Below are 14243 nucleotides of genomic sequence, written 5' to 3'. Positions count from 1 at the left end.
GCCCGTCAGGCCGCCTACTGGCTACTCGGACTGGCAGTCTGAGGAACCGAGAGGCGGGCACAGGAAGCTCTGAGACTTTAACCAATTCGACTTCCGGAAGCCGCGGCGAGAAACCATTTCGAAGGAGGAAGTCGGCCGCGCTCGAGGAGGTGCTCTCGGGACCCTGCGTGTGCTGAACTACAAGCCCCAGCATGCATTGCGAGTGTGCCGCCCAGGGCGGGGAGGATTTCTGCTCGGAGTCTGTGAGTTCGGAACCGAGGAAGTCCGAGCGAAGTCCTCCGGCTTTTACTTTTATTTTTTCTTAAATACTTTTAAAAAATACTTATTTTATGTATGCCCTTTTGTTGCCCTTGCTATTTTATTGGTGTAGCCATCATTGATGTCGTTGTTGTTGGATAGGACAGAGAGAAATGGAGAGAGGAGGGGAAGACAGAGAGGAGGAGAGAAAGACAGACACCTGCAGACCTGCTTCACCGCCTGTGAAGCGACTCCCCTGCAGGTGGGGAGCCGGGGTTCGAACCGGGATCCTTACGCCGGTCCTTGTGCTTTGCGCCACCTGCGCTTAAGCTGCTGCACTACAGCCCGACTCCCTTAAATACTTTTTTAAGTTGTTTATTTATTTATTTATTCCCTTTCGTTGCCCTTGCTGTTTTATTGTTGTAGTTATTATTGTTGTTGCTACTGATGTCGTTGATGTTGCATAGGACAGAGAAATGGAGAGAGGAGGGGAAGACAGAGAGGGGGAGAGAAAGACAGACACCTGCAGACCTGCTTCACCGCCTGTGAAGCGACTCCCCTGCAGGTGGGGTTCGAACCGGGATCCTTATGCCGGTCCTTGACTTTGCTTCAATGTGCGCTTAACCCGCTGCACTACCGCTGGGTTCCCTCCCCTTTTACTTTTTTATTCTCTCTCTCTACCCATCTCGCCTCCTACCTTCTTTTTGAGCTCAGCCACTTTTAAGAAGTTACAAGATGCAGCCTGAGGGGCAGGGGGACAGTACAAAGGTTCTGCAAAAGGCTTTCATGCCTGAGGCTCTGAGGTCCCAGGTTTTATCCCCAACACCACCATAAACCAGAGTTGAGCAGTGTTCTGGTCTCAAAATCAAAAATAAATAAAATATGTATTTTGTTAATATTTTATTTTAATGCCCAGCCCCCGAGATAGTAAGTTTCATGCCACATAGTTTTGGACACAGTTTAAAAGAGAGAGAGAAGCTGAATCATCTTTCAGCTCCTGTGTGACTGTTACTATTTGATTCTGACCTGTCCTTCCCCGCTCCCTCCAGAAAGCTATAACTACACCCATCCCAGATTCTTGGTTGTTTCCTCAAGTCTCTCACTTTAGCTCCCCCTCCACAAACACACACACACACACACACACACACACACACTGCAGAGACTTTCTCCACACCGTTTCCATCCCCCACAGGAGAGCAAATCAACAAATGACAAATTGAAAGCAAACTTAGGGGTAATAATGTGGAAGGGGAGAAGTCCTGCTCTAATCTGCACAGCTCCAGAGGCCTGTGCCCACCATTCACACCCAGGTCCACTATTGATGGAGGGAAATTCAGCCAAGGAAGAAAGGACCAGGCTGGTACAGTAGCTGGTCTGTTGAGGAATAGGAGCTTCTTTGCTGCATCTACTGCAAGACCATTCTCAGCGACCAGACCGTGACATTCTGGAGAATGTCAACATCTCTCTGAAGGGCTGCACAGTCATCATGAAGGGCCCCAGAGGCACCCTGCGGAGGGACTTCATTCACATCAACGTGGAGCTCAGTCTCCTCAGAAAGAAAAAGAAGCCGCTCCAAGCTGAGAAATGGTGGGGACAGAGAAAGGAACTGGCTACTGTTCGCACTATCTGCAGCCATGTACAGAACATGATCAAGGGTGTTACACTGGGCTTCCCATACAAAATGAGGTCCGTGTATGCTCAGTCTCCTATCCACGTTGTTATTTAGGAGAATGGGTCTCTTGTTGAAATCAGAAACTTCTTGGGAGAAAAACATATATGCAGGGATCGAATGAGGTCAGGCGTTGCATGCTCAGTATCGCAAGCCCAGAAAGATGATTTAATTCTTGAAGGAAATGACATCGAACTTGTATCAAATTCAGCTGCATTGATTCAGCAAGCTACAACTGTTAAAAACAAAGATATCTGGAAATTTTTGGATGGTATCTATGTTTCTGAAAAAGGAACAGTTCAGCAGGCTGGTGAAGAATCTCTAAGGTATCCAACCACACAAGCAGCAAAATATTGGGATGATGTGTGATCTCTTAAAAGATGCAATAAAAGCCGTTACTGGTGTGGAACTTTTCCTTAAAAAAAAAAAAGAAAAGAAAAGAAAGGTAGGAGGAGGTGGGGGTAGATAGCATAATGGTTATACAAAGAGACTCTCATGCCTGAGGCTCCAAAGTCTCAGGTTCAATCCCCCGCACCACCATAAGCCAGAGCTGAGCAGTGCTTTGATTAAAAGAAAAGAGAAAGGAAAAGAGAAAGAAAGAAAGAAAGGAGAAGAGGGCAGGGGTAGATAGCATAATGATCATGCAAAGAGACTCATATCTGAGGCTTCAAAATCCCAGGTTCAGTTCTCTGCACCACCATAAGCCAGAGCTGAGCAGTGCTCTGGTAAAAAAAAAAAAAAAAAATAGAGGAAAGAGAGAAAGAACCAGACACCACTCTGGTACATGTGCTGCCAGGGATGGAAAACAGAACAGGACCTCATGCTTGAGAGTCAAATGTTTTATCCACTGCACCACCTCCCAAATCACAACAAACCATTTTGTACTTCTTGAAAATTAAATTATTTTGGAATTCCTTTGATGTGTCATGAAACTAATAAAAGACAAAAGACCCCAGTGGCCTGTGCTGTGTGGCACCGCAGTTCTTTCTCAGGCTCTAGGTCAATTTTAGCTACTTCAGGCCTCTTGTTTTGTTTTGTTTTTTTTTAATTTCTTTACTGGGGAATTAATGGTTTACAGTTAATAGTAAAATACAATAGTTTGTGCATGTATCCAGGCCTCTTAAGATTATGCTAAATCAGAGGGCTAGGTGGTGGCTCACTTGATTGAGCGCACACATTACAGTGCAAAAGGACCCAGATTCAAGCCCCTGGTCCCCACCTGCAGGGGGAAGGCTTCAGGAGTGGTAAAGCAGGGCTGCGGGTGTCTCTATCTTTTCCTTCTCTACCTCATCCTTCCCTCTCAATTTCTCTCTATCTCTATGCAATAATAAATAAATAAACTAAAAAATAATTTTTAAAAAGCCAGCTTTTAAAAAAAATATATGCTAAATTTTTTTAATTCCCTTTTTTTGCCCTTGTTGTTTTCCATGTCGTCATTGTTGGATAGGACAGAGAGAAATGGAGAGAAGAGGGGAAGACAGAGGAGGGAGAGAAAGACAGACACCTGCAGACCTGCTTCACCACTTGTGAAGCAACTCCCCTGCAGGTGGGGAGCCAGGGGCTCGCACCGGGATCCAAAGCCCTTGCGCTTTGCACCACGTGCGCTTAACCTGCTGTGCTACCACCCAACTCCCAAAAAAATATGCTAAATTTTAAGTAATCATTCATTGTTACTGCTTGGAAGACTTCTCACACTGAGCTTTATCTCTAAGCCAGTATATTCTGAACACCCACGCTGTCACAGACTTGACTCAGGCTTTGCTCCTGAGTCAAGCTATAAAATCTTATCTCAAATTTACCTGTTAAAATAGCATAGCCAGAGGCAGTAAAGAACTGGAGTCCAGCCTCCTGCCTCTGGAAGAGCTTATCTTCTCCTTAGGAAGAACTCCCTGGAAGAAGGAGAATAGGGTTGGGGAGATCCCTTACAGAGAAGAGTGCATGTCTTGCCAGACACCAAATGGAAGACACCGTGACACCAGGGGGAACTCCATTACTCTGGTGTCTCTGTCTATCTGGATGGAAAAGCAGCCCAAGTGCAGCGAGTTTGCTCATGCCTGAGGTAAGAAGCTATGGAAATGTGTACCTCATTGTCTTCAAACAGCAGAAAGAGTTGTCTGTGTAAAAATGAACTAATTCAGTGGTTTTACCTGAATTCTCAATCCTTATCTCCAACTCTGCATGTTCAAAACCACATTCGCCCAGGAAGTCAGTTGCCTCTCGGTTCAATGTCAGTAGTGTGTTGAGTGTCCATATGTTTCAGAGGCTGTGCTGAGGACATTGCGGTGAGTGAGCCTGGAGGAGGTGCGTTTATAATCTGATGTCCTCTATTCCGCTCATTAGAAAGCTGAGGGTTTTCTCTTCTTTGTCACCAGGGTTATCACTGCAGCTTGGTGCCTGCACTAGGAATCTAGTACTCCCAGTGGCTTCCTCCTCCTTCTTCCCCTTCCTCCACCTCCTCCTCTTTCTCTTCTTTTTTCACTTTAAAGTTTTTTAATTTTTTATATTACTGGATAGAAACAGGGAAAAATCAAGAGGGAAAGGAAAGGTAGATGGGGAGAAACAGAGAAAGCTGCGGACTTGTTTTACCGCTCAGAAGCTTCACTATGCAGGTCCTAGCGCGCGGTAAGGTGTGACTCAACCTGGTGCACCACCACCCAGGCTCACTACTCTTTCTTCTTTCTTCTTTCTTTCTTTTTCTGGGGCTTAGTGCCAGACTATGAATCCACTGCTCCTGGTAGCCATTTCCCCCCTTTTTTACTTCTTTTTATTTTTATTAGGACAGAGAGAAATTGAGGAGAGGAGAGGAGGAGCTAGAGAGAGAGAGAGAGAGAGAGGGAGAGAGAGAGAAAGGTAGACACCTGCAGACCTGCTTCACCACTTATGAAGCGCCCCCCACACACACACACACATAATGCAGATGGGTCCTTGGGCACGGTGACATGGGCGCTCAACTGGGTGAACCACTGGTCCCTTCTTTCCTTCTTTTGTTTTCTTTCTTTCTTCCTTTATTTTACAAAGAACTAAAGAGAGGAGAGAAAGAGCGACACCTGCAGCACTGTTCCACCTCTCGGAAAGCTTCCTGAACTCCCGCAGCTGGGGGCCAGGCACTTGAACTGTGTCCTCACACATGATGACATGTGCACTCTGCCGGGTGTGCCATCACCCAGCCGGAACACTGAAGTTTTAGGGATGGTTTCCTGAGAGTGAGGTCGTGCCAAAGTCAAAGCTAAGGCTCAGCAATGGAAACCTCCCGCGATCGATTGCCGCTCATTCAAGGCCAGTGGTGTGGAAGGACGGTCTGAGGCAGCCCCTGCAGAAGGGGAGGAGCGGAGCTTTCCCTCCGTCGCTGTACTTCTTCTGGTCTGAGGTGGTTGTGCAGGTGGGGACCCTCATCCTGACCTCGCCATCCAGAAGGAAGGTGACTTTGGGACTCCATGCTTATCACCATGGGCTGAGCCAGCCAAGGAGAGCCACACCAAAGTCCCCGTGTTCTCAGGGCCTCTCCAGAACCCCTTTCTGTCTTTCCAAGAGAAGCCCTTGGGGGCAAAGGGCTGGGGAGACTCCCCGTGCCTCCTCCCTGATTGAACTGGTACTAAGTTATGCTTTCACTCCCCAAACACCCACCCCACAGTGCTGTCGGATCTGACCGAAGCCGGCTGACCTAACTGGACTCGTGTCCACAAAAGACTGGGCCCCGAGCACAATGGCTGGGGATGATGAGAGAGGGAGAGAGAGAGTGAGAAGACAGAAGAGGGAGAGAAATGGAATGTGAATAGTATGCTGTGCTTCCACTAGGGGTCAGTAACTGCATTTGGATCCACTACTGACTAGTATATTTCCTTTTCTCTTTCTTTCTTTCTTTCTTTCTTTCTTTCTTTCTTTCTTTCTTTCTTTCTTCTTTTTCTTTTTGCCTCCAGGGTTAGCTGGACTTGGTGCCTGCACTGCAAAGCCACTGCTCCCAGTGACCTCTTTCTCCCCCTTCCTTCCATTCTTTTTTTCTTTTCCTTTCTATTTTATTTGATAGGACAGAGAGAAAATGAGAGGGGAAGTGGAGATAGAGAGGGGTCAGGTGTTGGCACACCTGGTTAAGCACACATATTACAGTTCACAAGGACTCAGGTTCAAGGCCTTGGTCCCCACCTACAGTGGGGAAGCTTCACGAGCAGTGGGGCAGGTCTGCAGGTATCTATCTCTGTCTCTCTCCTCTCTACCTCTCCTCCTGCCTTCTCAATTTCTCTCTGTTCTCTATCCAATAATAAACTAATTGGTTTAATAAAATAAAAAGAGAAAGGTGGAGAGAAAGATAGACAGCTGCAGACGTGCTTCACCACTTGTGAGGCGTCCCCCTGCAGGTGGGGAGTGAGGACTTGAACCCAGATCCTTGCGCCGGTCCAGGCACATAGTACTATATGTGCTTAACCAGGTGCGCCACCACCCGGCCCCCAAATAGTATGTTTCTTTCACCTTACAAGATGTCACTTGAGGAGACGTGTGTGTGTGTGTGTGTGTGTGTGTGTGTATCCTTTATGATTTTTTAAAATTATCTTTATTTATTGGATAGAGACAGCCAGAAATCAAGAGGATAGAAGAGATAGACACCTGCAGCCCTACTTCACCACTTGCAAAGTTTTCCTCCTTCAGGTGGGGACTGGGGGCTTGAACCTGGAGCCTTACACATTATAGCATGTGCACTCAATCAGGTGCACCATCACCCAGCCCGTCATTTTTTTTTACCATGTTTAAGCCCACAGTAAAGCTGAGCTGAAGGCGCAGTGCTCCCCACCCCATACTATCCCCCCCCCTTTCCTGCCCCTTATTCTGCTTCGTGGAACCCTGGCATGAACTGCCTGCCCAGGTCTGCCCCAGCGAGCCACAGCTGAGGTGAGGAAACGCTCCATGTCCCAAAGATGCTGGCTTGGGGATCCACCTTCGACAAGATAAACAGGCCCAGGAAGTGGTGCAGTGGATCAAGCACTGAGCTCTGAAGCATGAGGTCCTGAGTTTGATCCCTGGGCTGGCATGTGTCAGAGTGATGCTCTCTCCTTTCTGTCAAGAATGAATGAATGAATGAATGAATACCCGAATATATATAGCAATTGGCCAGAGTCTGCCAAATAAGAATATGAGCCAGCTTATTGAACAACAAGAAACCTGAAAAGGCTAGGGAGATCGCATAATCATTATGCAAAATAAAAACATCTTTCATGCCCGAGGCACCAAAGGTCCCAGGTTCAATCTCTAGCACCACCATAAACCAGAGTTGAGTAGTGCCCTGAAGAAGAAAGGAAGAAAAAAAGAAAGAAGGGGCCAGGTGGCGACACACCTGGTTGAGAGCACATGTTGCAGTGCTCAAGGATCCGGGTTTGAGCCCCTGGTCCCCACCTGCAGGGGGAGACCTTTGCGAGTGGTGGAGCAGGGCTGCAGGTGTCTCTCTGTCTCTCTCCCTCTTTGTCTCCCCCTTCCTCTTGACTCCTGATATCTCTAGCCAATAAATAAAGAAAAAAAATTTAATTAAAAAAGAAGGAAGGAAGAAAGAAAAGGGAGGGAAGAGGGGAAGGGTAAGGAAAGGGGAAGAAGGGAAATGGAAAGGGAGGAAAGAAGGAAGGATGCAAGGAAGGAAGGAAGGAAGGAAGGAAGGAAGGAAGGAAGGAAGATGATGGCCTCAGAGCTTAACCTTAAACCCCAGACTAGCTCCCAAGCAGGCAGAGCAGTTCCTCTGGGCATTCTTTTCTTTTCTTTTCTTTTCTTTTCTTTTCTTTTCTTTTCTTTTCTTTTCTTTTCTTTCTTACTCTCTTTTAACAGAGAAAAATTGAGAGAGGAGGGAGAGAAAGATGGACACATGCAGGTGGGGAGCAGGGTCTCGAACCTCAGGTTCTTGTACTTGGCTTGTACTTGTACTTGTACTTGGCTTGTACTTGGTTTGTACTTGTACTTGTACTTGTACTTGGCTTGTACTTGTACTTGTACTTGTACCTCAGGTTCTTGTACTTGTATGTGCACTTAACCAGATTAACCACTGCCTGCCTGCCTCCCTCTGGACTCCCTTTTCATTTACTTATTGAAAGATGGAGAAATGAGAGAGAGAGAGAGAGAGAGAGAGGGAGGGGAGAAGAGAAGAGAAGAGAAAACCAGAGTGTCACTCTGGCACATGCAGTGCCAGGGATTGAATTCAGGACCTCATGCTTCAGAATCCCAACATTTTCCCACTGCACCATAATAAATAAATAAATAAATAAATATTAAATATTTTTTAAGAGTCTGCCTAGTCTAAATAGAAGGGCCATTCCAGGCACTTCCCAAGCTCTGTGTGTTCCCGAGAAATCTGGCAACTCCGGTAGGTTTTCTATCTACTGCTAAACAGGAAACCACAACTGCTGGGAACAGGGGGAGGTCTCCCCCGGAACATCTCTCCTAAATCTGCCACTGTCCCTAAAGCCGTCCTTCCTGTAGAAACGTTGAAAGGAAACACCCTGGGAAGGGCCTGAAAAGAGAGAGAGAGAGAGAGAAAGAAAGAGAAAGAGGGAGAGAGAGAGAGAGAGAGAGAGAGAGAGAGATGTGGAAAGCAGAAGAGAAACAGTCTCTGCTTTCAGTTTCAGGTTTCAGGAGACAGCTCAGTCAGGAGGGAACATGCCTCACCACACCCATGGCAAGGGTTCGTGTGCCACGGCCACCTGGAGGGCCTGCTGCACCGGGGAGGCTCTAGGGCTGTGAGATCTCTACCTCCCTCCGCCTGAAGTGAAAAGAATAAGAACGTGGGACCAGGAGCAGTGAACATGTACATACATGTTTGAGGCCCCAGTGCCACCAAAATTTCTACTTATTTATTTGTCTTTGCTTGGACTGCAAAACTCTGAACCAATGTTTTTAGAGAGAAAGACTGGAAAAAGGAGAGAAGAAAAGAGACCACGGGACCAAAACTTCCTCCAGTGCGGTGAGGGCAAGGCCCGAACTGGGCTTCTGCACATGACAACACAGGTGCTCTATCCAGGGGAGCTATTCTGTTGGCCCCTACACAAATTGTTATAAAGAGGGGCCAGGCGGTGGCACACCTGGTTAAGCGCTCACATTACAGCGCACAAGGACCCAGGTTCAAGCCCCTGGTTCCCACCTGCAGGGGCTGAAACTTTGTAAATGGTGAAGCAGGGCTGCAGGTGTCTCTCTCTCTTCCTCTCTTTCGTTCCCTTCCACTGGATTTCTGGCTGTCTCTACCCAATAAATAAAGATAATAATTGAAAAAAACAAGAAGTAACAATAAATAATCAAACAATGTGTCCTTTTGGTAGACACTTTCAGGGTTACTGAAATAGAAAGGGATCACCCACCTCCCCTTCACCCAGGGCCTCTTCCTCTTCCTTTCCCCCCTCCCTCTCCCCACCTTCCTCTCCCCTCTCCCCCTCCCCTTCCAGTGCATTTATATTCTTAGACTCAGCTGCTAACCATGGTCCCCTAACAGCCTGCGCTCTTATGTCATTTTTGTGAGTGTGCTTTTGTCATGTTACCACCTCTGGAGTCTGTGCACTGGGGCTGGTTGATGGTGCGCCTGGTTGAGTGCACACATTATCATGCACACAAGGACCTGGGTTTCAGCCCCCAGTCCCCACCTGCAGGAAGGAAGCTTCATGAGTGGAGAAGCAGGGCTGCAGGTGTCTTTCTCTTCCTCTCCATTCTTCCCTTTCTCTCTCACTTTCGCTCTGCCTTTATCTTAACTAACTAAAAATGTAAGAATATCTTTGGTAGTTGGAGCAGATAGCAATAGTGACTTGTGTTGAGTATGTACTTCTCTGGCAGCCAGCAAAGGTTAGCATATGCATCTCTGCTTCTGGTGACATCCTGGTTCAGAATGCTTCCCCCTGCTGCTCCTCTAGGGGCTGTCTGTCTGCCCCTCACTGACTGTGCTCCCAGGGCCCCAAGACCTACGGATGTTCACAAGCCTCTTCCACAAAATGATGGATTACTTGCCGAAGACCTACATACAGCCTCCTGAATATTTAAATTACTTTTTTTAAAAAAAAAACACCTCAGTGCTTGCATGTGTTACTTTGCGTGAGGACCCAGGTTCAAGCCCCCAGTCCCCATCTGCAGGGGGGAAGCAAGTCTGTCTCTTTCCCCCCTCCCCTTTTTTCCCCTGCAGGATTATCATTGGGGTTCAGTGCTGGCACTATGAATCCACTGCTCCTAGCAGCCCTTTTTCTCCTATTTTATTAGGACAGAGAGAAATTGAGAGAGGAGGGGAAGGCAGAGAGGGAGAGAGAAAGAGAGAACACCTGAAGACCTGCTTCACCAATCGTGAAGCTTCTCCTTTACAGGTGGGGAGCTGGGGCTCTAACTCAGATGCTTGTGTGGGTACTTGAGCTTAGTACTACCTATACTTCACGCAGTGTGCCACGGCCTGACCTCCTGTCTCTCTCCCTCTATAGGGACTCCTCATTAAGCTGAGTTTACTTTTAGAGACCTGGTAGGAGCCAGGTGGGGTGCACAGAACCAAAAATATTGCCAGTGCCAGGGGCTGGGTGGTAGTGCAGGGGGTTAAGCACATGCGGTGCAAAGCGCAAGGATCCTGGTTCGAGTCCCCAGCTCTCCACCTGCAGGAGGATCACTTCATGGGCAGTGAAGCAGATTTGCAGGTGTCTATCTTTCTCCTTCTCTGTCTTCCCTTCCTCTCTCCATTTCTCTCTGTCCTATGCAACAACAACAACAGCTATAACTACAATAACAACAAGGTCAACAGAATGGGAAAAAATGGCCTTCAGGATCAGTGGATTCGTGGTGCAGGCACTGAGCCCCAGCGATAACCCTGGAGGCAAATATATAAATTGCCAGTGAAGCTTGTGAGGCAAGCACATTCTGCAGAAGTGACTGTGTCCACCTGGAGGGGCAGGACTGCCGCGATGCAGGGGGAGGGGGACATACAACAGCACCCCTGTCTGGTGTGAAGGCAAGTTCCTGATCACCAAGGTTCTCTGGGTCCCAAGTTCCTTGACTCTGTGTTTTCAGACGTGTGAAAGTCCCCTCCTGGTAAACCACACATAGTTCTAGTCACTTTGCAGAGCACTGCTGAGACCCACTACAGCAGATGGTGTAGCACATGCCCGCTGTGTGTGTCGTGTAGGGGTCACGATATGTGTGTGTGGCGCACGTACACAGAGATGGGCCTTCCTGCCGCTGTGCTCATGGCTCCGGCACAGTAGACAGCCGGCAGAGAGCTACCTGGGGGAGTTGTTGGCTCAGCTCCTTCAGAGACGAAGATTTCATCAGTTCTGGATCAAGGCCCAGGAATCAGTTCTTTTAAATGCTCCCAAAGCTATTTTAATGTGCGCCCTGCCAGAGAGAGATTTACACGTACAGATAAAAAAAAAAATCACCGTGTACCGAATACATAAATAAGATCAATGGGAATTAACATCTGGATGCTAACGGCGTATCTTTGAACTTCTCTGCAAACTACAGAAGGCTAACTCCCGACCTCGAGATGCCGCTGAGCCTCGTAAAACTGGAGATGCAAAGGTTCCTGCTTTTAACTCTGAGAGCTAAGGGTTCTTTAGTACAAAAGACACCACAAATGAAATAAAAAGGTTAAGTCTTGCTGAATATATTTTGCAAACCTTAGAGTTGGGGTTCCAGGGGCCGAGTGGTGGCACACCTGATTGAGCACACCTGTTACAATGCACAAGGACCCAGGTTCAAGCCCCTGGTCCCCATCTGCAGAGGGAAAGCTTCATAAGTGGTGAAGCAGGTGTCTCTCTGTCTCTCTGTCTCCCCCTTCCCTCTCGATTTCTGATGGCCTCTATCAAATAAATAAATAAAGATAATGAAAACATTTTAAAAATCATTAAAAAAAAAAGAATTGGGGTTCCAAATAGAAAAAGAATCCAAATATGTTAATACGAAAGAGATGAACTATTTTATTTACTTATTACCTGATTCTAAGGAGAATACATAAATAAAATAGGCATAATTATGCAAAGAATTGGGGGTCGGGCGGTGGTGCAGTGGGTTAAGTGCATGTGGCGCAAGGCCCAGGGACCCGCGTGAGGATCCCGGTTCGAGCCCCGGCTCCCCACCTGCAGGGGAGTCGCTTCACAGGCGGTGAAGCAGGTCTGCAGATGTCTATCTTTCTCTCCTCCTCTCTGTCTTCCCCTCCTCTCTCCATTTCTCTCTGTCCTATCCAACAACGAACAACATCAACAATGGCAATAATAATAACCACAACAAGGCTACAACAACAAGGGCAACAAAAGGGGGAAAAATGGCCTCCAGGAGCGGTGGATTCATGGTGCAGGCACCGAGCCCAGCAATAACCCTGGAGGAAAAGAAAAAAAAAGGTCTTAAAAAAATTAAAAAATAAATAAAAAAGAGAATTAAAAAATTATGCAAATAATTTTTCATCAGTGAAAAATTTTACAACTATTAGCATATATGCTAATACCTGTGAGTTCATATAAGCTTTTTTCTTTTAAATTTTTTAAAAATATTTATTTACTATTGGATGGAGACAGAGACAAATTGAGAGGGGAGAGGGAGATAGAGAAGGAGACAGAGAGACACCTGCAGCCCTGCTTCACCACTCATGAAGCTTTTCCCACTGCAGGTGGGGGCCAGGGGCTTGAACCTGGGTCCTTGCATACTATAATGCCTGCACTTAACTAGATGTGCCACTGCCTGGCCCCTGCATGATTTTTTTAAAAAAGAGAGTTCAGCTCTAGCTTATAATGGTACAGAGCACTGAACCTTGGAACCTCTGTCTTTTGCATAGCCACTACACTATCTCCCTGATGCCTGATTACCTTTTAGGTATAATATTGATCAATAAAATAAAGACCTTCAGGAGTACTGTTACAATTGGAACTTAAGGAAAGAGGGCAGGGTAGGTAGCATAATGGTTATGCAAAGAGACTCTCATGCCTAAGGCTTCGAAGTTTCAGGTTCAGTCCCTTGCTCCACTGTAAACCAGAGGGGAAGAGTGCTCTGGAAAAGGAAGGAAGGCAGGCAGGAAGGAAGGAAGGTGGGAGGGAGGGAGGGAAGGGAGGCACAGATTGAGTCTTAGACTAGTGTTGTCTACTGCAGCAGAGCCAAGGGCTTCTGAGGTGGGCGGTGGAGCGGGGGCTGGAAGGGTGTTGGGGACCCCATGCACAATGGTGGTTGGAGTGGTGTGCAGATGCCTGTCATGGAGAGATAAGAAATTGTACCCATGTGATAATGACTATCTTGTGAGTCATGTTTTCTGCATAAGATTGTTATTATAAAGCAAGAGCTCCCTCATACTGCAGCACGACACTCATTTTTTTTTTTTTTTTCCTCCAGGGTTATTGCTGGGCTCGGTGCCTGCACCATGAATCCACCGCTCCTGGAGGCCATTTTTCCCCCCTTTTTGTTGCCCTAGTTGTTGCAGCCTCATTGCGGTTATTATTGCCATTGTTGACGTTGCTTTGTTGTTGGATAGGACAGAGAGAAATGGAGAGAGGAGGGGAAGACAGAGAGAGAGGGGAGAGAAAGATAGACACCTGCAGACCTGCTTCACCGCCTGTGAAGCGACTCCCCTGCAGGTGGGGAGCCGGGGGCTTGAACCGGGGTCCTTTACAAACATTGAAACGGTCTGGGTGGCAGCACACCTGCCTGAGCGCATATCTTACAGCGCACAAAGGCCCAGCTTCAAGCTCCCTGTCTCCACCTGCAGGGAAGAAGCTTCATGAGCGGTGGAGCAGGTCTGCAGGCGTCTCTTTTCTCTCTTCCTCTACCCTCTCATTTTCTCTCTTGTCTCTATCCTAGATAAATAAATAATATTTTTTAAAGAAAGGGGAAAGAAAATATTTGAAACACACAAATCTCTATCTTTTGCAGACGCTCATGTTGTATGAATTTAAATGCAAAACACTGTCCTGAACTTCATTTCACATCGATGGAGAAAGGAAAAAAATCAGGATTTTCAATATCCCTGTGATATTTTATATGTTCTGTTGAGTCACAAAGACACGAGAAATTGAGGAGGAAGAGGAGAGAGAGAAGACAGAAGAGGAGAGAGAGGAGGAGGAGGAGAGGAAAGAGACAGAGGGAGAAGGAAGAGGAGGAGGAGAGGAGAGGAGAGAGAGAGGGAAAGGGAGAGGGGAGGGGGAGGGGGAGGGGGGAGGAGAGGAGAGGGAGAGGGAGAGGGGGAGGAGGAGAGGAAAGAGAGAGAGAGAAGGAAGAGGAGGAGGAGAGGAGAGGAGAGGGGGAGGGGGGGAGGGGGAGGGAGAGGGGAGGGAAAGGGAGAGGGAAGGGGAGGGGGAGGGAGAGGGGAGGGGGAGGGGAGGGAGGAGGGGGAGGGGGAGGGGCAGGGGGAGGGGGAGGGGGAGGGGGAGGG

General features: G+C 47.6%; 1 protein-coding gene and 1 pseudogene across 1 annotated transcript in view; both read left to right on the top strand.

Annotated features, from left to right (window-relative positions):
- The first annotated feature begins 191 nt into the window (after positions 1–191).
- On the top strand, positions 192–2314 carry LOC107522697 (large ribosomal subunit protein uL6-like; annotated as a pseudogene).
- A 9061-nt stretch (positions 2315–11375) lies between these two features.
- Positions 11376–14243, top strand: part of LOC103116498 (fatty acid desaturase 3) — a 6754-nt gene continuing 3886 nt past the window's right edge. Inside the window, exon 1 of the mRNA XM_060175752.1 lies at positions 11376–11439. Coding sequence (XP_060031735.1) covers positions 11376–11439 — 64 coding nt within the window. The remainder of the gene's footprint in view (positions 11440–14243) is intronic.

This window comes from Erinaceus europaeus, chromosome 17, assembly GCF_950295315.1.
Source record: "Erinaceus europaeus chromosome 17, mEriEur2.1, whole genome shotgun sequence".
Lineage (NCBI taxonomy): Eukaryota > Metazoa > Chordata > Mammalia > Eulipotyphla > Erinaceidae > Erinaceus > Erinaceus europaeus.
This window is presented reverse-complemented; position numbering and strand designations above follow the sequence as displayed.